The 24,994-nt window shown below is 42.9% G+C and overlaps 1 protein-coding gene across 1 annotated transcript; it reads right to left on the bottom strand.

Annotated features, from left to right (window-relative positions):
• Nucleotides 1–230: 230 nt before the first annotated feature.
• Nucleotides 231–24,381, bottom strand: LOC138742674 (carboxypeptidase B-like). Its single transcript, XM_069897405.1, has 11 exons — nucleotides 24,215–24,381; nucleotides 23,513–23,588; nucleotides 23,299–23,423; nucleotides 21,528–21,630; nucleotides 17,363–17,464; nucleotides 15,595–15,699; nucleotides 15,396–15,506; nucleotides 13,782–13,872; nucleotides 10,810–11,009; nucleotides 3,030–3,114; nucleotides 231–1,402 (listed from the first exon to the last, which is right to left on the bottom strand). Exons 1-11 carry the CDS (start codon nucleotides 24,286–24,288, stop codon nucleotides 1,218–1,220), a joined length of 1,257 nt encoding a protein of 418 aa, XP_069753506.1. The 5' UTR covers nucleotides 24,289–24,381; the 3' UTR covers nucleotides 231–1,217.
• Between the last annotated feature and the right edge of the window lie 613 nt (nucleotides 24,382–24,994).

The following is a 24,994-nucleotide window of genomic DNA, read 5'->3' as shown; positions in this document are numbered from 1 at the left end:
CTTGTTACCCGACACGTTGCAGTTTTCTTAGAAATAAAGATGAATTCTCTTTTGAAAGTCACCATTCCCTCAGACCCCATCTCCCTCATGTATGGGAAGGAAGATATTTACCTGAGATCATTTACTGCTTTCATATGTTTCAAATTATTTGACAGCACATGACAAATTGCAACCTATGCCTGAAGTTCTTATTGAGTGGGTACATCAGTGAGAATGAACTGACAGTGGACTTGAAACAAATAAATTTTATTTTGTGCAAATCATAGAAAATGAATCAGAGACATATTTACAATGCTAATATGAATTCAGTTTTCAAAAGAATGTTGGCTTTCGGAGCTAATAAAAAAAAAATCACCAGTACTTTTTTTTGACATTGGAAATCAAATAGAAAGATTAAAACTGACACAGTGGCGAAAATTCAATACAAGACTGGTCGCTAATGAATCTCCCATTTGCTACTTGCTTAATCCCCATGTATTTCTGTCTCTTGTGAGCTCACTAAAGGAATAGTAAGAGAGAACAATAGGTCAAGTTTGGAAATAAGTTGGAGGGTAGGGCTGAGGTGGTGAGGCCCATGAGGTTGGAGGTAGGAGGTGGAAACATCAGCACAATGGACGTAAAGACTAGCTCGGTTAATGAGAGGGAATTGAGGAGAAAAGATGATGGACAAACTGACCATCGAGCTGGTGGGAAAAGATCAAAAGATTTAATTTAACTTAGACATATAGCATGGTAACAGATCAATCCTGTTGCGCCCAATTAACCTCCAACTCCCATGTGTCTTGAAAGGTGAGAGGAAACCAGACCCCTGGTAATGAAGTGGAGTTAACGTTCTGGTTGGAGAGTGGAGAACTATAGGAGTAAGGATACAAGGTGGTGGAAGAGTCCGAGTAATTGGAGCTATAGAAACAGATCCTCAAGATGGGGCTTTTCTACTGTGATCTTAACTTTGGTACACCACAGGCTCTGTCCATCCCCTGTTCCAGGGAGGAAACGAGCAATGAGACAGGCAGAGAGGGAGATGAAGAAGGAGGAAAATGAAAAAAAAACTGACAGAAAGAGAAACAGTGAGCTGAATAACAGGGAAACGGAAGATAGACTCACATTATCTTACACACCATGAACAAAAGAGAGACAAATCAACCAGAAGATCTCTGAATTCTTCTCTCATGATAAAACAAATGTGCACCGAAGCAGTTGCAGAATTTTCTTGTTCTCTATGGAAGATTGGCAATGTAAGTAGCGATATAGTTAATTGCCAACATGGTTTCTTCACATGTTGGCTTGATCTGGGATTCAGGCAACAGGAAGCCATATTTGCCTGTATCACGGAGCTCAAAAGTAAAAGAGTACTTGACCCCAAAATCAAAAGCCCAGTCATCTGAACCTCCAGCCGAAGGATCTAGAAAGGGTTGGAGTATAAGTATGAATGGTTACAGCAGAGAAGGAGGTCTTCCATTTAGTCTGTACCAGGTAAACACTGAGGTGGATCTGATCCCTCAACTCTCTCCATAACCTTTCTTCAGCAGAGCGGTCAAGATATTCTTACACAAAATGGCTTTTGCAATATGAGATAGAAATTGGGAGACCTTTTTTAAATTTAGAGATACAGATCTTTCTGGCCCGAAAGCCAGCACAGCTATGTGGCCAATTAACCTACACACTCCATACACCTTAAGAACGTTGAAGGAAACTGGAGCACTTGGAGGAAACTTATGTGGGGACAATGTACAAACTCCTTACAGACTAACCACAACACTAATCGTACAACCCTAATCTGTGGGAAAGACCATTTTATTTTGTTCTTCCTTCAGACGAATAATTGTAAAATAAAGCATGATCTCTTCGTTGGTCCCTTTCACCAGATATTGAGCAGAAATGCAAACTGTTGTCCCTGTTACCTCTGTTGGGTAGTGCTAATAATGTGATGGAGCTTTGGTGTCCTCCATAGAATGGTGATCAGGTTTGGACTCTTTCTTGGGAAGGGGATCACTTTTTTATCCAAAAATAAACTTTATTCATGATAAATTGTTTACAAAAAGAAAAGAAAACTGTTCAAAGCCTTTTCACATCCTTAGTGTCATATCCACACACTTCCATCAATGTATTCTCTGTTTAGCACCATCGCTACCACCTTTTCGTTACTCCCACCTCTGTTTTCGGAGGGACTTCCATGGAACCAATGAATATTACAGATCAGAAACAGACTCTTTGGCCCCTTTAGTCTGTGCTGAAATATTTCTCAGTCCATCGCCCTCCATACCCTTCCCAACTTATTCTTAAATATTGAAATTGACCCTGCATTCACCACTTCAGCTGGCAGCATGTTCCACACACTCCCACCATTATCTGTGTCAAAAAGCTCCCTCTAATCTTCCCCTTAAACTTTTCCCCTTTCACCCTTAACCCATGTCCTCTGGTTTGTATCTCATCTACCCTCAGTGGAAAATGCCTTCCTAAATTTACTCTATCCCCCTCATAATTAAAAAAAACTCTTTCAAACCTCCCCTCATTCTTCTATGCTCCAGAGAATAAAGACTTAAACCTGTTTAACCTCTCACTGTAACTCAATTCCTGAAGTTCCAGCAACATCCCAGTAAATCTTCCCTACACTTTTTCGAAGATTTATGAAAGTCAATATGTCAAATGCTCTCTTTACAACCCTATCTACCTGTTATACTACTTTCAGGGAAATATGTATCTGTATTCCCAGATTCCTCTGCTCTATTCTCTCCTCAGTGCCCTACCATTGACCATGTATTGGTTTGTCCTTCCAATATGTAACAACTCAAACTTGTCTGCATTAAGCTCCATCTACTATATTTCAGCCCATTTTTCCAGCTGCTCCACATCCCTCTGTAAGCTTTGAAAGCCTTTCTCCAACACCTCCAATCTTGGCATCATCTGCCCTCAGGGTCTCAGCCCCTCAATGCCCAGCTCACTGGCTTGGTCAAGCAAGCACAGTGCCTCTTTCCAACTGTTTGCTGGCAGGCATGGGCACGTCAAACTGAATAGTTTTCACAACTTACATATTATGAATGCAGCAGGACCATAGGTATATTGGGTTCCATGAAGGTTCTTTAAGGCCTTGACTGCCTTCCTGGCAATGAAATTCTGAAATAAGATCAAAGAAACACAAAGTCAAGTCACCTTTATTTAGAGTTCATACCATGCTCGCCCGGTAAAGATGCCAGAGCGTTTCTCCTGGACCATGGAGCATATTTACATAAATATAAGTTAGAATAGAAGTTAAACACATTAAAATATTTAGACATATACAGTAAAAGACTACAGTACCCTATCCACATCTATTCTGGGGATTCAGGAGTCTGATGGTTTGGGGGAATAAAAACTGTTGCCCAATCTGGACGTAAATGGGCACCTCCTACCCAATGGCAGAAAGGTGAATAGTCTACATGTGGGATGTGTGGAGTCCTTCACAATGTTTATTGCTTTTCGCCTGCATCGAGAGTTGTAGATGTCCATCATGGTGGGAAGGGATCTCCCAATAATATTTTCCATTGACTTCACTATCCTCTGCAGGGTCTTGCTGTCCGAGGTGGACCCGCTTCCAAACCAGGTGGTGATGCAGTTGCACAGGATGCTCTCGATACATCCTCTGTAGAATGTAATGAGGACGGAGGGTGGGAGATGAACTTTCATCAGCCTTTGTAGGAAGTAGAGGCGCTGCTGGGCTTTCTTGGGACAAGAGCAAAATAATAAAAATCGTGAGACGTTTGGATAGAGTAAATGCAAGAAGGCTTTTTCCTGAGGTTAGGTGAGACAAAAACCAGAGGATATGTATTAAGGGTGAAAGGTGAAATGTTTAAATTTCTTCACACAGTCAATGGTGAGAGTATGAAATGAGTGGTGAATATAGGGTCAATAACATTGAAGAAAAAATACTTGGATGGCCTGAAACATTGGTTAGAGGTCTTTACCTCCTCTGGATGTGTAAAACATGTTATACAGCTGTAACAACTTCCCAACTCCCTTTCTCTATGTTCGTTCAAAATGAAGGGAAGAAAGTGTAGGGGAGATATCAGGCGAAAGTTTTTAGTCAGAGAGTTGTGGGTGCCTAAAATGCATGGCTGGATGTAGTGATGGAGGCTGGAAAAATAGGGGCATTTCAGAGACTCTTACACAGACACATGGATGGAAAAAAAAAATAGAGGGTTATGAGGTGAGGAGGGTATATATGGGTTGGCACAACATTGTGGGTCAAAAAGCTTGTACTGTGCTGTAATTTTTAAATTTTAATTTCAACATACAGCATGATAACAGGGCCTTTCACCCCACGAGCCTGTTAATTAACCTACAACACCCAATTAACCTACAACACCAATATGTTTTGAACAGTGGGAGGAAACTCAAGCGCATGGAGGAAACTGACGCAGGCCCGAGGGAGAACATACAAACTCATGTCGCGGTTGCGTACTGACCTTCATTGGGAGCAGTGCTGACCGCCACTGATGACGTAAGCAATGCGATGCGTGGCGGTAATAGCGTGCATGCGTGGGGGTGTTAAGCATAAGTATACGGGTGAATGATCTCAGATGCAGGAGGAGGAGAGTGAGAGTGTCAAGATCACCTGTGTGTCAGTGAGCCAATGAGAAGGTCAGAGGAGCTTAGCTGGATGGTGTTTAGAGAGTTGGAGAAAGAAATGTTGTGCCTAGTGAATAATAAAAGAAAGTTGGCTTCATGGTGTGCTGGAAGAAATGAGTGAGTGTATTCTTTATTTGTTTATAAGCTGTGGTAAATCAGTGCCATCACACTGAGTGCCAGATTCAAACCCCAGTCACTGGTGCTTTAACAGTGTCGCGCTAACCATTACACTAGTCGTGCCATGGAACATAATGTTCTATGTAAACTTTCCATTTACTGTGATTTCCATCATCAGTATCACTTAGTAACACATTCCATCACTTCCTCATTCTCTGGGTGTAGAAAATTCTCCTGATTTGCCTTTTGGATTTATTCCGACAACCATTTACACCCCAAGTTTTGTTAATAGCATTGTATCCTGATGTGAAGCGTTTGGGAAGATGACTTAGTAACTCTCCCAGCGATCATACTGGGAAAGGGGTGGAGTAGAGTCTCGCTTTTTCATTTCTTCCTTACGATGAACAAGAAAAAGGAGAAAAAAAAGAACAATTGTGACACTGAAGGAGGACATCAACTCCATGTTGGATCTGAGCAGAGCAAGCCAATCAATACCATTTGCTTTTTAAAATATTTCCGGTAGCTCCCTAGAACTGTGCTGAAATGCTCTATTTTTTAAACACAAGGAAGGAGAAGTCAGCCGCTAGGCCCTTAATACGATCACAGCTAATTTAAGCTGGTCGCGTCCTCTTTTGTGCCTCCTCACCCCTCCGTCCCTCCCTCCAGAAAATACTGATCCACATCTCTAGAGAATTCTAGGGATTCATAGCTTTCTGCTAGAAGATTTTCAAAAAAAAATTTACAATATGGTAGAAGCTTATTCCAGCCTTTGAGACCCATGATGCCTAATAACAGCCCAATGAACCTACAAACCTGCACGCTTTGGACGGTAAGAGAAAACCAAACTACCTGGGGAAAACCCATGCAAGTCAGGGGGCGAACGTACCATCTCCTTACATTCGAACCTGGGTCATTGGTGCTGTCATAGCTTTGCCCTAACTGCTAACTATGTTTCCCAAATTTCTACCTCTCAGTTTTAAATGATTGTAGGTCAATGCTATCCGTCCTGATCTTAACATTTTACAGCAGCAGAATTGAGAGTGCTCTGTCTGGCTGCATCATTTTCTGGTAGGGTAACTGCATAGCAATGGATTACAAGGCAATACCACGAGGGTCATTAAAAAGGCCCAGAAGTTCTCCCTTTCTCTACTGACAATGTTTACAGGGAGTGTTGATTAAATAGGGCTCAAAGAATGACTGGGGATCCCTACCATCCATCACTCGATACTCTTGTACCTTGAAGAAGGGCTCAGGCCTGAAATGTTTGGTTATATATAGATGGGCAATCGAGTGACTCCATGAGGCAGTAGATCTATTAGCTTAGATGTTAGCTGGGGCTCAGAGAGCATCTGGCCTGGATCTGAGCAGGCTCAAGGTTTTGGGCTGGGACCTTTATTAAGGAATCTCCTGGGAGGGGTCAGAGGGAAGGAAGGGGCACTCCAGGCCAGTACACACAGTTATTACGGTGGTGTAATACCTCATCCTACCACATATATCTTTACCTCCCATGAATGCTGCATGAACTGCTGAGTTTCTCCAGCATTTTTGTGCTTTAACACCGAATCTTTGACCTGCTACCATCAGGAAGAAAGTACAGAAGCATCAAAATCAGGAATTGCAATGTTGAGAAATAGTTTCTTCTCACAGGGTGTGATATTGATGAGTGGTATTGTGCAATCTTGGATTTCTTATACATGAAACTGAATAAAAAATTTTCTAGATTAGTTATACACACTTATTTTATATTTTTTAATGTTTGTGTGTATGTGATTATGTGCTGTGCATTGTATGAGTGTGCACCGTGGTCTAGAGAAATGTTGTTTTCTCTGGATGTACATGCACAGACAGATGATAATGAACTTGAATGCAAAGTTATGTCCCCTTCTTCAAGTTTCCACTGGTGAAAACTTACTAATATCTACCCTTAAGGTCACATATGCTTGAGTAAAGTCACCACTCTTTTTTTTTACAAAAAAACTCCAAGAAATATAGGCCCAAATTATTTTGTCTCCTTTGACAGGACAACTTTTTCATCTCAGTAATTAACATGGTGAATCTCCTTTGCACTGCTTCCAAATCTTTTTTTTTAGTTAAGGTGACCAAAAACTGGTTGTAATATTCCAGGCGACACACCCTCCTCCCTCTCTATTCTGTTTTTAAACTCCAACCCCTTTGTAGGTGTGTTGATACACCACTAGCCTACTGCAGGGGGGAAATCTACCTGCAAGAAGAGGGCAGAACTCACCTGTCTGGCTGTCAATCAGCCAACCTGAATAGACCCAACTCCACCCGGCCGGATGTCAAACAACTGCCCGGGATATAATCCTGAGCTGGCCCCTCCCAAGCCAGTCACTCGGAAGCCACTAGTACAGCTACCATTGTAGCAGAGACTTTTAACTGAATAAAACCCGGTGTACAGTCTGCTTACTGCTCAGCAGTGCATCACAATAGAGAAGAACAACATTCTGCTTTCCTTCATTTGTCAATTTGGTGTCTGTCCTTGTGAGATAAACTGCAATGAAAGGACATCATAGTAGCATATAATATGTTCCTAGTTCTGCTTTGACCGATTTGGCTGCACTTGTAGCATTATGTGCAGATCTGTCCACTGCATGATAGGAAGGATGTGGTTGTGTTGAATGAAATGGATAGGCTGGACTTGCTTTCTAAGTTAAATTTATATTTAGACGTACAGCACGGTAACAGGCCATTTCAGCCCATGAGTCTGTGCCGCCCAATTTACACCCAATTAACCTACACCCCCGGTACATTTCGAAGGGTGGGAGGAAACTGGAACCCCCCCCCCCGGGGGAAACTCACGCCGACATGGGGAGAGCGTACAAACTCCTTACTGACAGCATGGGATTCGAAGCCTGGTCCCGATCGCTGATGCTGTAAAGGTGTTGCACTAACCTCTTTGCCAACCTGGAGTGTAGGGGGCTGAGGGCTGCCCCGAGACAGGTATATAAAGTTACGAGCAGACGGAATCTTTATTCCTGTGGTCAGGTGTCAAAAACAAGAGGGCAAATGAGAGGAAGGAGTTTTAAAGGGGATCTGATGGGATTTTTACATGGAGGGTGGTTGACATCTGGAACATGCTGCCAGAAGAAGTGATAGAGGCAGATACAATGAGTACATTTAAGAAATATTTAGTGAGGCATAGAGGGAACTAGGATTAGTTCTGCAAAATGCTGGGCATGGATTGACTGGATGGAAGGGTCCAATTCAACTGTACCGATGTAGAACATTACAGCTTAGTATAGGCCTGGAAGCCCATGATATTGTGCCGACCTATGTAAACCTACTCAACAGGAATCTAATTTTTCCCTGCCTCTCACCCATGACCCTCTAGTTTTTTTTACAGGCATGTGCCCATCTAAGAGTCTTTTGAATGTCCCTATTGCATCAGCCTCCTCTCTTGAATGCTCATTGTTGGCCCATGTATCTGTCCAAGTCTTTTTGAAATGTTCTAAATGTTCTCAGCTCTACTGCTTCCCCCTGGCTGCTCTTTCCATGGAACCACCCTCCTTCCATATCAAACATGATGAACCTCAGATCCTATTTAAATCTTTTTCCCTTTGACCTTAATCTATGCCCTCTATTTTTTTTTTACTCCTGTACCCTGGGGACTATCTTTGGTCATTAATGTACAGTACAAACTGACCCAAGTTGCCACAACAACCTCATCCAACTAAATCGTGTGTGAAAACACCAGAGGGAACCAGAGAGCCTCAGAGTGGAGATGGATGGGGCCAGGTGATGGGACCTAGATGACTGATTTGGTTTAGGCAAGTTTAGAAGCAAGCGCAGGAGATTAGGAAAGATTCAAATGCGCAGTCTATCAAAGGAAAATGTCGGGCAAAGACTCTGGGGCAGGGTGGGGAAATGTCAGGGAATAGGTATAGAAATGAATGGAGAGCATCATTTTCACCATGGGGTTCCTCCAGGTGCTCCAGTTTCCTTCCACCTTCCAAACACCTACGGGGTTAGTAGGGTAATTGGTCACATGGGTGTGCTTGGGCAGCACAGGCCAGAAGGGCTTGCTACCATGCTGTTTCTCTTAAAATTTAAAATTAAACTAAGATGAGCAGGAAAAGATTTTTTGTTAATCCAATGTTGGAGAGTTGGCCCATGTGGTTTGAACTGGATTTCTCTGCCAAACTATGCAAAAAATACAGATCATCAGGGACAGGTGGTGGTTCCTGGGACTGCACTGGTATTGGGGCCAAGGTTCGAGAGGGTGTTGAGATGAAGGAGGGCTCTCGAAGGGCCTTGGGTGCTGAAAGCTTCCTGATCACATCGGAGCTTTAGATCTAGACTGTCAATGGATTGAACAGGAGTCTCTGCAACTGCAGAGGCTGCGAGAGTGCTGGAGGTGAATTCACGGACACTTAGAGTCGCTGAAGGGTCTCTCTTTACTTCTCTTTCTCATTGTCAGGGCAGCAGGCAATCCTCATGACGACTATTCATTTGTCTCAAAGCAGGTAAAATTTGAAGAATATCATGTGTTATATTTTTGTGTTATTATATGACTATAAAAGGAAAACTTTGAACCTTTTTCATGAAGTACTGAGGTCAACCTGGCTCTCGTACTCATCCACTACTCCCTGAGATCCTAGTGAAGGGAATTCCTCGGGAGGACCACAGAGGCCCTTATGTAGCAGTGACATTGATTGAAGAGAAGCTCGGAGGTTGCTTTGGCTCATCATTGCATCAACCACCCTGCACAAATATCTGCCTCATTCCAGTGACCCAATGGCTGTCCATATGCTTTCTCTTCTTTACATACCATGCCAGCATTTATTCTCCCTCTCCGTCACTCCCTGATCTGGGGTGTCACTGAAGGGAGATGCAGATTCATGCCCTGGAACCCCACCAGGCAAAGATTTCATGTGGCAGGGTTCCTCTCTTTGATCATAATGGGTGTTTAGTGGCTTCCTGGTCAAGACCAGCCAAGATGCATGTGACTTTGACCCAAAATTCCCCAATTGTCTGGTACGGAGGTGCCAATGCACAGGAAAGGAAGAGGCTACAGAGAGTTGTGAGTTTGGCCAACGCCATCATAGATATTAGTCTTCATTAAGAACATCTACAAGAGGCAGTGTCTCAAGAAAGCAGCCTTTATCATCAAGGTCCCTCACCACACAGGCCATGCCCTCTTCACACTGCTATAACCAGGAAGGGGGTACAGGAGCCTGAAGATGAGCACCTAATGGTACAAAAACAGCTTCTTCCCCTCTACCATCAGATTTCTGTATGGACAATGAACCATAGACACTTCTACACTTTTTCTCTTCTTTTGCACTCTTTTATTTATTTTAAAAAATATAATTTATTCCAATTTTTTGCGCCTGTAAATCTGCTGCAAAACAACGAAGTTTGCGACACACGTTCATGACTAAATATTTTGATTCTGACTCTGAACAGTCCACAGTTAGTCCATTACACCCTGGGCACCTGTCCTGTGCTGATGGCTTCTACCTGCTGAATAGTGATATACCACTTCAGAAAGGATTAAAGGCATCACAAGGTACCTGCGCACTGCAACTTTCATCGGGGAAGAGATACAGGAGGATCAGAGCTGCACCACCAGGCTGAGGAACAGCTTCTTCCCAAGGACAGTGAGAACGCTGAATGACTGAAAGAACTGCTCACACTGATCATCTGAGACCCTCATATTCATGAAACAAAATTTATTTATTTGTATATATGAATACTTGTCCTGCATATTTATTGTTTGTCTGTATACGTGTTACGTCTGATTGAGTGTCTACACATTTTGCACTGAGGACGGGAGAACATTGTTTCATCGGGTTGTACTTGTGCAATCGGGTGACAATAAACTTGACTTGACTTGAACGCTCCCATTATGAATGTAATTAAAATGATCACCCTGCATTTGTGATAATGCTTGATGCACATTATCACAGAGTCCTGGGTGCCATTGTGGAATGGTGAACTAACAGTCAAGTTCATCATCATCTGACTGTACAACATTTTTCTGAACCACGGTGCACACACATACCCCCCACAACAATAATCTCGCTGTCCCGAATCTCACAGTAACAAACAATGCTCATCACCTACCAGTTCCTTGTAGTTGGAAGTCAATGAGTAGGTGTAGGAATATGGAAAGAGGCACATTTGAGAGTACGAATGAATTGTGATGTAAGCCTTGATCCCTTTGTATTTACGGATGACATTTGCCACAGCTTTGACCTCCAGCTCAGACTCTGCATGGGACCCACAATATGTCTCATCACATGGGTTCCTTGAGGCACCAACGGCTGGAGATAAGAATGAAAGAGACTTGACATATACAATCCAAAGTATTTTACTGTTAATTAGCTACTTCTGAAACAAAGTTACGGTTACCATGTGGAGTATGTGCTATTTAATTTTATAGGCCTTTCAGCCCAATTTATCAATGATGACCTAGCTAGTCCCACTTTCCTGTGCTCAGCCCATATCTGTCCAAACCGTTCCTATCCCTGTACCTGTCTAAATGTCTTATAACTGATACAATTGTACTTGTCTCTACCACTTCCTCTGGCAAACGTTTCCACATACCCTCTGTGTGAAAAGGTCCCCCTCAGTCCCTTTTTAAAATCTTTCCCCTCTCTCCTTAAATATACAGCCTCTAGTTATAGATTCCCCAATCCTCAGAAAACAACTATTTACCTTTTCTAAACCTCTCATGATTTTTATAAAACCTCTAAGGCAGGGGTAGCCAAACTTTTAAATTTTAATTTAGACATACAGCATGGGAACAAGCCATTTCAACCCACGTGTCCATGCCGCCCAATTAATCTACACCCCTGGTACGTATTCGTGGGCCAAAATGGCCTGTTCCCGTGCTGTATGTCTAAATTAAAAATTAAAAATTAAAAGGTTGGCCACCCCTGCTCTAAGGTCACCCCTCAGCCTCCTGCCCTCCAGGGAGAAAAGTCCCCATCTATCGAGCCCAGTGGTTCCCCCACTCACATACACCTGAAGTCATCCCTATGTGCTCTGTGGTAGATAAGGGATGACTTCAGGTGCTATGTGAGAGGAAAGAAAAATGTTGAGAATTACATCTAGCCTCTCATAATTGAAGCCAAACAGTCCCAATAATGTTCTTGTGAATCTTTTTTTCACCCACTTGACCTTCATGATACTTTCCCCGTCGCTGGTGACCAATACTGCACTCAATGCTCCAAGTAGAGGCTCTACCAATATCTCCTATATTTGTAACATGATGCGTCTGTTCCAGATCACAATGCCCTGACCTAAGCAAACACCTTCTTCACTATACTGTCTCCCTATAATCGCCCGATCTCACATACAGCGCAGAACTGAGTGACCCAGGTATTGGGCTGGATCATTCTTCACCCAGATGCCATGAACTTCTTATTGGTTATGTGACTCCCAAGGCCTTGGTCACACTTTGAAGATCAGGGGGTTCCAAACAGTGAACAGGCCATGGGTTCTGGAACTATTCTCCAGAAATCCTTGTTAGTTTACTTATGTTCTTTCAGTCAGAGCTCTGCCCTCCTGCCACACACTACCTCCAATTACCAAAAAAATTTTTTTAATTCAATCTATGAAAACTAATATAGAACATTACAGCACAGTGAAGGCTCTTCAGCTCACAATGTTGTGCCGACTTATGTAAATCTACTCAATGTTTTCTACGTTTTGAAAATGAATTTACGAAAATATTCATCTTAATAAGTTGAACTTAATTAATTATGGGATGGATGTTGATTAAAATGAAGTTAGCACAAAACAAACCAAAGAGTAAACCCAAGCAATTACACCTTGTTGTAAAGGTGATGGACCAGATATACAGTGACCAGTCGATCAGCTGTGCACAGAGTGAAACACGGATGTTTGCTGATACTGTGGTTGTAATAAAAACACAGAGATGCTGAGGGAACTCAGCTGGTCTCGTAACTGAGGAAGGGCTTAGGCCCGAAACGTCTCTAAGATATCTTTACCTCCTACGGATGCTGGGAGATCGGCTGAGTTCCTCCAGCATCCCTGTGTTTTACAATTCAGCCATCCCCCCTCCTTTCTTTATCCCCCTCCCTTCCTTTCACCTCACATATCATTATGACAGCAAGTCGGATTCGAGGACACAAATCCCACAGCTGGATTTTTTAAGTACTCTGTCTATAGATGCAGATCGCTTAGCGGTCCTCCTCTTTGTGAGTTACAGTGTCATGGAATTTCATAGCACATAAACCGAGCCTTTGGCCCAACTTGTCCATGTTGACCAGGGTTTCCTCTCAGTTGCCGGCACTCAGCCCATATCCCTCTAAACCTTTCTTATCATTGTACCTGTCCAAAGATCAATACTGAGCCCTTTACAGTTTGATTAGGCCCCCTTTCGGCCCAATTGACCTACACCCCCGGTACGATTTTGGAGGGTAGATTGAAATCAAAGCAACTGGAAGAAACCCATGCAGGCACATGGACAAAGTACAAACTCCTTAGAGAAAGCATGGGATTCGAAGCCTGGCCTGGTTGTTGTAATAGCACTGTGCTAACCGCTCCACACCCTTGATCTACCTCGATACATTTTAAGACCTCCAGCATCTCCTCTGTCATGTGGACTTTCCTCAGGATCCCACTATTGACTTTTCCCAGTCCCGTAGCTTCTATGTCCTTCCCTAGAGTAAATACAGATGAGAAATACCCAATTTGGTTCTCAGTATTCTCCTGTGGCTCCACCCCTAGATGACCTCATTGATCAAATGGCAGCAAAGTTAGAATAGCATTTAGTGCAACGTCAGTGACCCGGGGTTCAAATCTGGCACTGTCTGTAAGGAGTTGGCATGTTCTCCGTGACCTGCATGGGTTACCTCCGGGTGCTCTGGTTTTCTCCCACCCTCCAAAAGCATCTGGGGTTTGTAGATTAATTGCTACATTTTGGGCAGGACAGGCTTGTAGGCTGAAAGGGCCTGTTATCTGGCTGTAACTCTAAATTAAAATGAAAAAAAAAGTGAATTAAATCTTTAGGGGGTTCCTATGCTCTTCCAACTGTTTTAACAGGTGATCCTGCTTTGTACACTCACAGCACCACTTGGCATTAAAGTTTCGATTGGCGTCAGTGCCCACACACACAGTGCCACGGTTCCTTGAGCGTGTCTTCCTCCAGAAGCGATCCTGTGGGCGGTAACAATGACAACATTGATCTGCATTCCTCTGGCACCCTTCACTCGCAGAAGTGTCCCAAAACACTTCGCTGAAACGATTATTGAAGAAAGTTTGAATGATAAACCACACAGGGAGATAGAACAGAATACTGAAATCTCCATTCTGAAAGTGTTGAAGGAGATCTTAAAAGGGGAAAGAAGGGAAGAAACACAGAGAACAGAGGTTTGGTGATGGGTGCTATACTGAAAGAATTATGTTCAGGGATGATCCCTTGACTAGAATTTGAGGAATTTAAAAAAAATTATAAGACTTTAGAAGGCCCTTCCCACCATTGAGATCTGTAATGTCCGATTACAGCCAATTAACCAACAAATCCTGTACGTTTTTGGAGGATAGGAGGAATCCAGAGCACAAGGAGGATGTACAAACTCTTTACAGACAGCACCGAATTTGAACTTGGGTCACTGGTGCTGTAGAAGAGTTGTGCTTACTGTGAGGCTAACCATACTGCCATATGTTGATATCTATGGGAAAGAAGAAATTCCAATCACATCTTCCCTCCTCCTTCCATTTCCACCTATCACATTTGTCCTTCACCTTTCCCATCATCTCTATTCTCATTTTCCCTAATGTTCAAATTCTAGAGCTGGTAGGTTTTGATTGGATGTCTCACCCTCCAGCAGATGTCTCCACCTTTGCCCTTCCCTGTCCCATCTTGCTCCATTTGCCTCTTTATTTCTCCCTCTATCTTTGACTGCCTCTGCATCCTTATTCCATCCCTCATTCTCCCCATCTGTCCATCACCCCTTACTGGCCCCTCTCTCACCCTCTCCCACCCTCTGCATGATCAGTTTTCATGACGGGTTTCAACTTGAAAAGTCAACCATTCCTTCCTTCCTTCCCACCATCACCTCTGATAAATCCAAGGATTTTCTTCTCCTATCAGAGAGCAACCATCAGCCCTCTCCGCTGATCACTTCTCAGCTTCTTCCATACCTTGATGAAGGGCTCCAGCCTGAAATGTTAGTTATGTCTCTTTAACCTGCTGATCTTCTCTAGCATTAAGTTTTTACTTGAAATTTTATGACCTTGCCTTGGGCTTCAGGGGACTATTTAAAATGTTGTGCCAAGATCTTACCAATGCCAAACAGAGTCAAGAGTCACCCACTTTCAATTTTTACTTAACTAGATTTTGCATCAAATTCCTAACTTCCTTGATATGCAAAAACAACTTCTTCCCCTCTGCCATCAGATTTCTGAATGGACAATGAACCTATAGGACTCTACCTCTCCTTATCTCCTTTCTTGCCCTAGTTATTTATTTTTTAAATCTTGTATTTATGAAATTGTAATTTATATGAATTTTGCACCTTGTACTACACAATATTGACACTTGTTCATGACAATAAACCTGATTCTGATTCTGAATTTCCATCAAGAGGTTTCAGTGACTACATTTATTCGCAACCCTTGCAAAACTGCCACACTAACTCTCACAGCGTAAATTATTCTGACGAGGACCTGATACTAACCTTGGTCCAACTGTAGATGTAACCATCTACATTGACAACAGGAACAACCAGGAAATCCAGGTTATTCAGAAGGGTGGTCATGGAACAATTTTTTCCATAAGATTCGACTGCCTGTGAAAACATGAAATTATTAAATGATTGGTTCCTCAATCTTGACTCGAAAGTTTCACTCAACAAACTCCAGAATTGATCCACTGACCTCCTTCACAAACCATTGGCAAAAGGCTGGAGATATCCACTCCCTGGCATGCATTCCACAGTCCATGAAGATGGTAGGCTTCGTTGCACCTGTTCTCTTGCCCACCTTTAGTGAGAAATTGGCAGATATAAATTTTAAATTTAGACATATAGTAACAGGCCCTTCCAGTCTATGAGCTCGTGCCGCCCAATTGCACCATTTGACTTACAACCCCCATATGGGAGGAAACTGGAGCACCTGGAGGAAATCAATGCAGCTACAGGGAGAAACTCCTTAAAGACAGCGCCAGGTTCGAACCCGGATCGCTGGTGCTGTAACAGTGTTGTTCTAGCCCGCACACTAACCATGCCACTCTAAGAATATAAGAAAGAGCTGGAGTCTGCCATAAAGCCAGTTGAGTCCGGCTGTGGACTCAGCTCCACTTACCCACATATTCCCTATAATCCTTAATTCCCTCTACTATTCAGAAATCTATGCATCTGTGTCTTAAAGGATGTCACAGAACGCTGGTACAGTGCCAGCAATTGGGGTTTTAATCTTTCGCCATCTGTAAGAAGTTTATATATTCTCCCTAGGTCTGTGTGGGTTTTTCTCTGGGTGCTCCAGTTTCCTCCCACTTTAAAAAATGTATCAGTTACAGGTCAATTGGCTTTAATTGGGGTGGCATAGGCTCGAGGGGTAAATGGGCCTTTTGGCTTGCTGTCTATGTCTTAAGTACATTCAATGAGGCAGCCTGTACTGCTTCCATGGGCAAAGAATTTCACAGATTTACTATTCTATGGGAGAAGCATGTAAAACCAAAGTCTTTCATTTAGATAGTGCCTTTGGATGTCCTCCTCTATCTATTCCAAGCACTTTACTGCTAATAAGATACTCTCAAGGTGAAGCCACTGCTGCGATGGAGGAAATATTGCAGTTTATTATCTATAAAAAGCTCTGACTGACTTTGCCCAGTGACAGCACCTTCCACGGCCACAAGCTCCATTACTATATTGGACAAGGGCAGCACAGGTCTCCCTCTATGTTGGATACCATCAGGACCTAGTTGGCATAGTACAGGTCATTTGGCCTATCATGTTGTTCTGATCTAGATAAATGTACTTCACACCATTCTAGTCCTTCCCTATGTCACACCCATAATTCTCTATTTTGCTTACATCGATGAGCCTATCTAAGAGTCTTTAAAAATTTTAAAAGGCTGTAGAGTAGTGATTCTCAACCTTTTTCTTTCCACTCTCACACCACTTTAAGTATTCCCCATGCCATAGGTGCTCTGTGATAAGTAAGAGATTGCTTAAGATGGTATGTGAGTGGAAAGAAAAAGGTTTGAAAACCACTGTCTTAATCGTACCTCATTGACTTGTTATGTGCATGGTTTCATAACCCTAAAGGAAATGGGCCGATGACAATTTTTCTCAAGCAAAATATTTCAGTAGCAGTTGGGTCTAGAGCAGTGGTTCTCAACCTTGCCTTCCCACTCACATCCCACCTTAAGCAATCCCTTACTAATTGCTTAAGGTTGCTTAAGGTTACTTAAAGTTGTATGTGAGTGAAAAGAAAAAGGTTGAGAACCACTGCTATAGAGGAATACAGGGCCTTCAGCCCAAATGGTCCAGGCTGCCCAAGTTAATTATCTGAGCTAGAACCATTTGCCTGTGCTTGACCCTTGTCCCTCTGAACCTTTGCTCTCCTTGTACCTGCCCAAATGTCTTTTGAATGTCATGTTTGTGGGGACTTCAAAGGAGAAATAGCCAACAAGTGATTTTACCCGGAGGATGAAGATGTTGCGATGCTCGTAACTCCTTCCAATTCTGAACCAAGAGATCAGTCTTGGGTTTTCAGTTGCAATTTTAGCCATCCAGGATTCAATCTACCACAGAGAATTTAGCTGTAAGCTCATCTTTAACATTAACTTTCCAGCATTTGCTGACAACTGTTATCTTAAATATATTTAACATATTCATAATTTTTGAAAATGTTATTTCAGTACGATCAAAGTTAAATCATGTTTTTCCTTTTTCACCAGTGAAAACTAAAGCAGTTCTCCTGAAGACTATTCAAATAATTCTATTCTGTTTTTATTCCTCAATAAGTCTCCAATTTTCAACCATTTATATTTTTATTCGTTTTGCTATAAAAATGCTTCACATAATTACAAGCTGCTGAGTGATTCAAGCCTGAAGGCGAGCACTCTGCGGCACAAGGATGGCTTCTTCCCCGCTGCCATCAGATTCCTGATGACACTGCCTGACTTTTCCTGCACCATTATATTTTTACAGTAATGGTGTAAGATGATTATAATATGAATGTTTGCTCTATGATGTTGCTCCAAAACACTGAATTGCATGACTTGTTCATGACAAGAAACTTTGTTTCTGATTCAGATTCTGAATGCAAGTTTCAAGGTGAATTTCAAATGGACCACAATAGGATTTGGGATCTTCCTTTTCTATCCTCTTTGTAAAGTTTAATTAAGAATTTCCCTACAATGGTTGATTTCTTAGTGATTCTGTACAGGGGCAAACCCTTCCCTCAGTCTCAGGCAACTTGTGCTTTTGAAGAATCTCAATATAGTGAGCGTGGCACAGTTGGCGTAGCAGTTGGTGCAACGTGGTTACAGCACCAGTGACTGGGGTTCAAATCCAGCGCTGTTTGTGAGGAGTTTATATGTTCTCCCCACGTCGTATGGGGTCTCCGGTTTCCCTCCCAAAATGTATTGATGGGGGGGGGGGGTCCAGGTTAATTGGGCATTATTGAGTGGCACTAGCTTGTGGGCCGTGGGCCTATTCCCGTACTGTATGTCTAAATTTAAATAAATAAATAGATAATAAAAAATATATATATATATATATATTCCAAGTTACGAAGGCACAAGAAACTGCAGATGCTGGAATCTAGTGCAAAAATAAGTTGTGGGAACTTAGTGGGTCGGGTGGAATTGGGCGAAGGGATGTGGGCAGCTGATGTTTTAGGTTGACTGGAATAGAAAAGGGAAGATAGCCAGTATGTAGAGGTGAGGAGTGGGCAAAGAGCTGGCCAAGGATTGGTAGATCCAGGTGAGGTTGATTGGCTGATAGTGGCTGGTGGGGGAAGGAAGGGTGGAGATAGGTGAGAGGGCCTGCAGATTATAGAATCTGATCGGAAAGGGAGGTGAAAGGTGGAACTAACTAAGGGAGAAATAGTGGGTCAGTGGGAGGAGCATGTGGGTGATAGTAAGATGGAGTAAGTAGGGGAAATGTAAGAAGCTGTGTTTGTCTTAATTCAACTTCAGGGATTTTACAGTCCTCTCTAAGAGGACCTAGTTTGTGCATGTATTGAGCGATGTAATTGATGCCAAGTTCTGACCTGCACGTCCCTCTGGCTGCAATGGTTTACAATCAGGAAACAAAGAAAGGAACAGAAGCAAGATTCAAATTTCAAGATCCAAGATTCAATAGATTGTCATGTAATAAAACAGTGTCACATTACACAAAATTGCTTTTGCCTGCTGTAAGGCAGACAGATTTGCCATCGGCAAAAATTCCCTGAAGCGCATCATTACTGTCAGAGAAAAAGAAGCAAAAGAGAGAGGACCCCCCCCCCCCCACCGAGTCACCGAATGTCCGTGGATTTGCCTCCTGCACATCCGCAGCCTCTGCAGTTACACAGAGACGAGTCCAAACTATTGGTGACCGGAGTTCCAGATCCAAACCTCCAACACGATTAGGAACCCTTCAGTGCCTTCGGCACCCCCTCGCATCCCGGTTCAGATACCTGGTGCCCCTTCAGCCAGTTTTGAGCCAGTTTCCAGCGGTCCGCAGCCCGGTGCGAGTTCCCCAACAGCAGCAGCGCTCAACCCTCCGTGGGTTCCTCGCTTCGAGTCGCCAGCAGCCCGCCGCATGCATGGGTCTTTCAGCCGCAGAACCCCCCCCCCCCCTCACTGGTCCACCGCTCTGGTCACCATCCCATGGGCCGTCTCCTCTGCTTCTCTTTCTCAGATGGGGGTTGGCCTTCCCGTTTTCTGTGCCAGTGCTCCGCTCCTCTGGAGTCTGCTACCCCACATGGCTGCTGCCAATCATGGGCACCGGCATCTTGGGCATAGACCTCGTGGGTCGATAAATAAAACTACAGTCGGCTCCTTTAATGGGCTGAGAGGAGCTGATGGCAGTTGATTGGGTGGTTGGACATACGAGAACGCTGTATCTCCGTGGGTCCACGACAGCGCTACCATTACAGTGGCTCTAGCAGCGCCACCAAATAGAAAGAGCTGTCCTTCTATACTCTCAAACCTACTCCACCACAATTATGCAAGATTCTCTGCCTCAAGCCTACCTTGTGATCTGATAGCTAAGAAGAAGGTACTGGAAGATAATTAAATTTAGATATACAGCATGGTAACAGGCCCTTCTGGCCCACAAGCCCATGCCGCCCAATTAGACCCAATTGACTCTCAACCCCCATAAACTTTGAAGGGGGGGAGGATATCAGAGCACCCGGAGGAAACCCATGCAGTTATGCTTTCCTTAGACATAGCAAATTCCTTCCAGACAGTACCGAATTTGAACCCAGGTCGTTGGTGCTGTAACAGCGTTGTACTAATCACTACACCAACCGTTCCACCCCATAATGATTAAGCACAGTGAGCTTCATTCTAACCCTGTATTAAGACATTTCTCCTGACCACAATTCCTAATAATCAATCCCTTATCCTGAGACTCTGCCATCTAGTTCTATGCACTGTGGCTGGAGGAAATAGTCCCTCAATATTTGGAGAATCTTGGCCTTGTATTGGGCTACTGAACCTGTGCACTGTCTAGTTAATATCCTAATAAGTAAAAGGACAAAAAATGATGGAGGAGCTCAGCAGGTCTTGCAGGGTCCATAGTAGGTACAGATATACAAGCAACATTTTTGGGCCTGAGCCCTTCTTCAAGGTGTGAGCAAAATGTAGGCAGGCAGCTGGATAAAAAGACTGGGGGGAGGAGCACAGGCTGACAGAAAAAAGAGCAATAATTGGACATGGATGGGAGGATGAGAGAGGAAAGGTGAGAATGGATTGGGGGAGGGTAGTGGCTCTGTGAAATCAGGAGGCTGGCGGAAAGGGAATGAGAGAAGGAGAGAGAGAGAGTGTGAGAGAGAGAGAGAGAGAGAGAAAGAGAGAGAGAGAGAGAGAGAGAAGGAGACAGGGAAAGGGGAAGGGGAGAGACAGGGATAGGTTCCTAATGGAAAGTGGAGAAGTTGATGTTAATGCCATCTGGTTGGAGGTGGCCCAGTTGGAATATGAGGTGTTGCTTCTCCATTTTGTGGGTGTTTTCCCTCTGGTAGAGCATGAGACAATGGACAGACCTGTCGGCATGAAAATGAGAAGGGAATTGAAATGGGGGGAGTTAATCTCCCAATTTATGATTTGTTGAAGATCACAGCCTCTGGGTGGGGTGGGGAAATCTGAAGCAGAGCTGATATATCAAACAAACCTATCTGAGTCAGGTAGGTTTAACCTGACCAGCAAAGGGTTCCAGAAGGCACATTGGAAATGTTCCTCATCATTAAGGACCTGCAGAGAGCACGGAAGTGGTGTTGTTCCAGCCACCTTTCGACAAACCACGGAAAGGGCCGGGACAAGAATCATGGTTTTTGTAACCATGTGGCATAACTGCCGCTTTTGTTCGTTTCTTTTTTGTTCGCTGGATTGCAAAACGGCTAAAATCTGGCACTGCTCAATTCAATTTTCCTTGTTTTTTGTTCACCCAATTACTGTAGATGACAAAAAAAAAACTAATGCCTGAAATGATAAGCACATTAACAAAATGATTTGCCTCACTAGGAACATTGAAGAGGAAAAACTTCCACAAATGCATTTCTCACACATAATCTTTAACATTAAAGCTCTTCCCATCAGAATGGGCTCACTCATTTATAATCTTGGGTTTTTTTGTTCACGGTCATAGTTTTACCTCAATCCACTCATGATATTTTTCATAATTGTAGCGTGTTGAACTCAGATCCACTTGGTCAAACTGTTTTTCCATCACAGTCTTCACATCATCAATTAACACACTGAAATAAGATCAATGAGGCAACAGTATGTGTGTATTGCAAAGATTAAAGGCTACAGTTTTCATTAGTTTCACAATTCCCCCAAAATTATCCAGACAAGTGTGATTTCAGGGACATGTCCTATGGACTATAACTAGATTTCCCCCAAACTGGCTCTGGACTAGGATTAACCAATTAATCACTGATTAATCGGAGTAAATCCAATAGTGATTACCATTAATCAGAACTGATTGCCAATTAATCATGAATAATCATTCTTTAATAAAGCTTGATTTCTGTAATGAGCCATTGATCATTGAACTGACTCCACAGGAGGGTCTAGGAACAAAAGACTTTCTCTTAAGCACAATGGGCATGACAAGGCCCCACTTAACTTTACTATAAAAAAAACAGACCTTACACCAAAAATTCTGCATTTTTTTCAAAGTAAACAAGATTTTGGAAACTAAATTTTGAGGGATGTGGATAGTGTCGACTTTTTCCACTAAGCTTAGGCGAGATACAAACTGGAGGAAAAGGGTTAAGGGTGAAAGGGGAAAAGTTTAATGGGGAAACTTTTTCATGCGGAGTGCGGAACAATCTGTCAACTGAAATGATGAATGTGGGCTTAATTTTAACTCTTAAGAAAAGTTTGAACAGTATGGGAGGGGGAGGATAGTGGGCTATGGACTGAGTGCAGCTCAATGGGACTAGGCAGAATGATACGTTGGCACAGACTAGAAGGGCCAAAGTGCCTGTTTCTGTGCTGTAATGCTCTATGGCTAATTTGCAATTATTTAATTGTGCACAGGGAGTTAGATACTCTTGTTATATTTATTGGGATAATTCCATTTTCAGGATTCTTAATGAAATTATAATTGAGTAAAGACTATCTTTTTGTGGATGAAAATTATATTGCGTCTGAACACTTCCTACAGCCATGCTGTCTCATGAAAGATTATATGCCTGTTAAAAAGCAAAAGAGTTTGAAGGAATGGGGGGGGGGCACAGTTGGTGTAGCAGTCAGCGCAACGCCTTTATGACGCCAGCGATCAGGACCAGAGTTTGAATCCCGTGCTGTCTGTAAGGAGTTTGTACATTTTCCCCATGTCCACGTGGCTTTTGCCCAAGGGCCCTGGTTTCCTCCCACTGTTGGAAACGTACTGGGGGTGTAGGTTAATTGGGTGTAAATTGGGGAGCACAGACTCATGGGCCGAAATAGCCTGTTAAATTTAAATTTAATTTTAAGTAACAAATTCCCCACTTATTCCCCATCAGTGGTCACCCAGTAATTTGATCATGGTTCCCTAATCCCTAATAAAAAAATTTAAGTTGAACCGGAAGTAGGCTTCTGTTCCTCTGGGATCTTTCACCCAAGGGCCACTTTATAATTTTTCTGCATGTCTTGAGTCCCTTAATAATACATTTAGTACTGAGCCTGCACAACCCTCGAGAATTTCAGGAAATCACTACCCTGCATCTCCTTGTCTCCATCCCAAATGAGTCTGTGACCCATTTCTCCACAGCCAGCCAGAGGAAACGTCATCCTTGCATCAACAATGTTTACCTTGAGAAAAACAAATGAACTCTGGCAAACTAATGCAGCTCTGGGCACTATTGGGAACTGGATTTATGCTGTGTGTGATGCAAAGATTGTGCCCCCGAGTCAAATATAAATCGGAAACTAACTCGTGCTTCAATCCAGTCTTCTCCAACTGGGACTGAATGTCGGAAACCCAGCCTGCAGGGACCCTGAGATCCACACTGCTGTTTGTAGTCACCAGCTCGAGGGACGGCGGCTGCCAGAAATCAATCTGTGTGCACATCAAAGACACAATCAATCATTTGCTTTAATTAACGATTACTGAACATCAGTTTCCTTGGTAGCAACCAGACTTCCTACCTTTACAGTGTGAGCCACCTCTCTTAAAAACTGCAGCTGCTGTTCATTTTCTGGTTTCAGACGCAAAACCTTGTCCCTTTTAACGAGAATTAAATTTGAGCTTTATTACACGTGGTACCCAATGCCAGAGCAGTATAATTACTGGTGTTTTTACAGAGATAATATATCATGAAGTAACAGGTGGAAAACATCAGACAAGTTTTGATACAGAGCTAAAGAAAACATGGAAGATTCTAAAGGATTGATCTAAATGATAAGAGCAGTAAAACCCCTGTTATCTGGAATTAGAGCCTCAAGCAACTGGCAAAAAAAAAATCATGGAAAATAAATAGGTAAAAATTACAAGTTTAAAATTGATGCTCCCACCTCCGGCGGTTAGTTCCGCCATCACACGACACACAACCTCAGACAACTGGAAAATTCGCTGATCTGGCATCTACCAATCCCCATTGGTGCCAGATACCAGGAGCTTTACTGTATTAAGAAGCATCTTAAAGTGGGGGAAAGAGAGAGACAAATGTGTAGGGGAAGAACTTGTTGGCTTTTGAGCCTGGATGGAGTTGTGGAAGAGAGGAGAGGGGAGTACATGGAGGGCCAGAATTGGAGGAGCAAAAATGTGGGCCAAAGAAGGGGGAGGGAGGTTAGTGAGGAATTGAACAAGAGAAGAAAAACATTTTGTTAAGCAATTTAGTTTTCTCTCACCCAGCATATTGACCACCAGGAACTGTACCGACAACAACTGCAACAAAGCCCAGAAGCAAAAGGGCTTCCATCATGTTCTCTGGATTGTACAGGATGCCCAGTCAAGATCAGGTTCATTTATTCTTTGTGCAGTATCAGGAGCTGGTGTCTGCCAAGCAACATTCTTTATTTTGGGTTTTTCCATGAAATGTGGTGTGTCATATCTTTTGCAACATGCTTCTAAAGGGTCATTTCCTCTGATCAGTTATCTTTGAAGCAAAGATAACCATAGCTAAATAAAGGCATAAGTGCTCTGTTCCACAGTGTGTCATTTGGCACTCTTCCCCATCTATTCTTACAAATTCCTCCCATCTTGCGATTTCGTAGATGTACTGTAACCCGCTAAAGATTTCGTGTGCAAATAGGGATGAGGGATCACGAATGCACCCCTTTTTTGCAGGAATTATTGATTCTAGGTCTATTGCAGTCTCCTTCAGTCCCACAATTGATTAGTAACTGCCTCTCCATCTCCCATTTCCAGTCTCCAGTTAAAGTGCCATGCAATCAATAGTCTTTGCGGATTAATTTACCAGATTTTTTTGTACCAGAATTACTTGATGATCATGTCCTCATTCAGTCGTACTAGTTAACTGTGTTCATGAAGCTAATACTATTATTGGGTAGTTGATGTCAGATGGGTCATTCTAACTTCATCAGTCATGCCTGTTGTCAATACTGTTGGAATTTCTTTCACTCTCACACCAAGAGAATTATTACATCAGTTGGCAACGCAAGTAAGAT

Source organism: Narcine bancroftii, chromosome 9 (assembly GCF_036971445.1).
Source record: "Narcine bancroftii isolate sNarBan1 chromosome 9, sNarBan1.hap1, whole genome shotgun sequence".
NCBI lineage: Eukaryota > Metazoa > Chordata > Chondrichthyes > Torpediniformes > Narcinidae > Narcine > Narcine bancroftii.
The sequence above is the reverse complement of the archived record's forward strand: the minus strand, read 5'-3'. Positions and strand labels throughout refer to the sequence as shown.

Excerpts from the sequence above, each read along its gene's own strand:
- LOC138742674 (XM_069897405.1), bottom strand. The coding sequence starts at position 24,288 with ATGATGGAAGCCCTTTTGCTTCTGGGCTTTGTTGCAGTTGTTGTCGGT. Across the intron at positions 15,507-15,594 it reads GCCAATGGTTTGTGAAGGAG|GCAGTCGAATCTTATGGAAA; the intron begins GTCAGTGGATCA and ends ATGTTTTCACAG. Across the intron at positions 3,115-10,809 it reads CTTCCAACTACAAGGAACTG|AATTTCATTGCCAGGAAGGC; the intron begins GTAGGTGATGAG and ends ATCTTATTTCAG.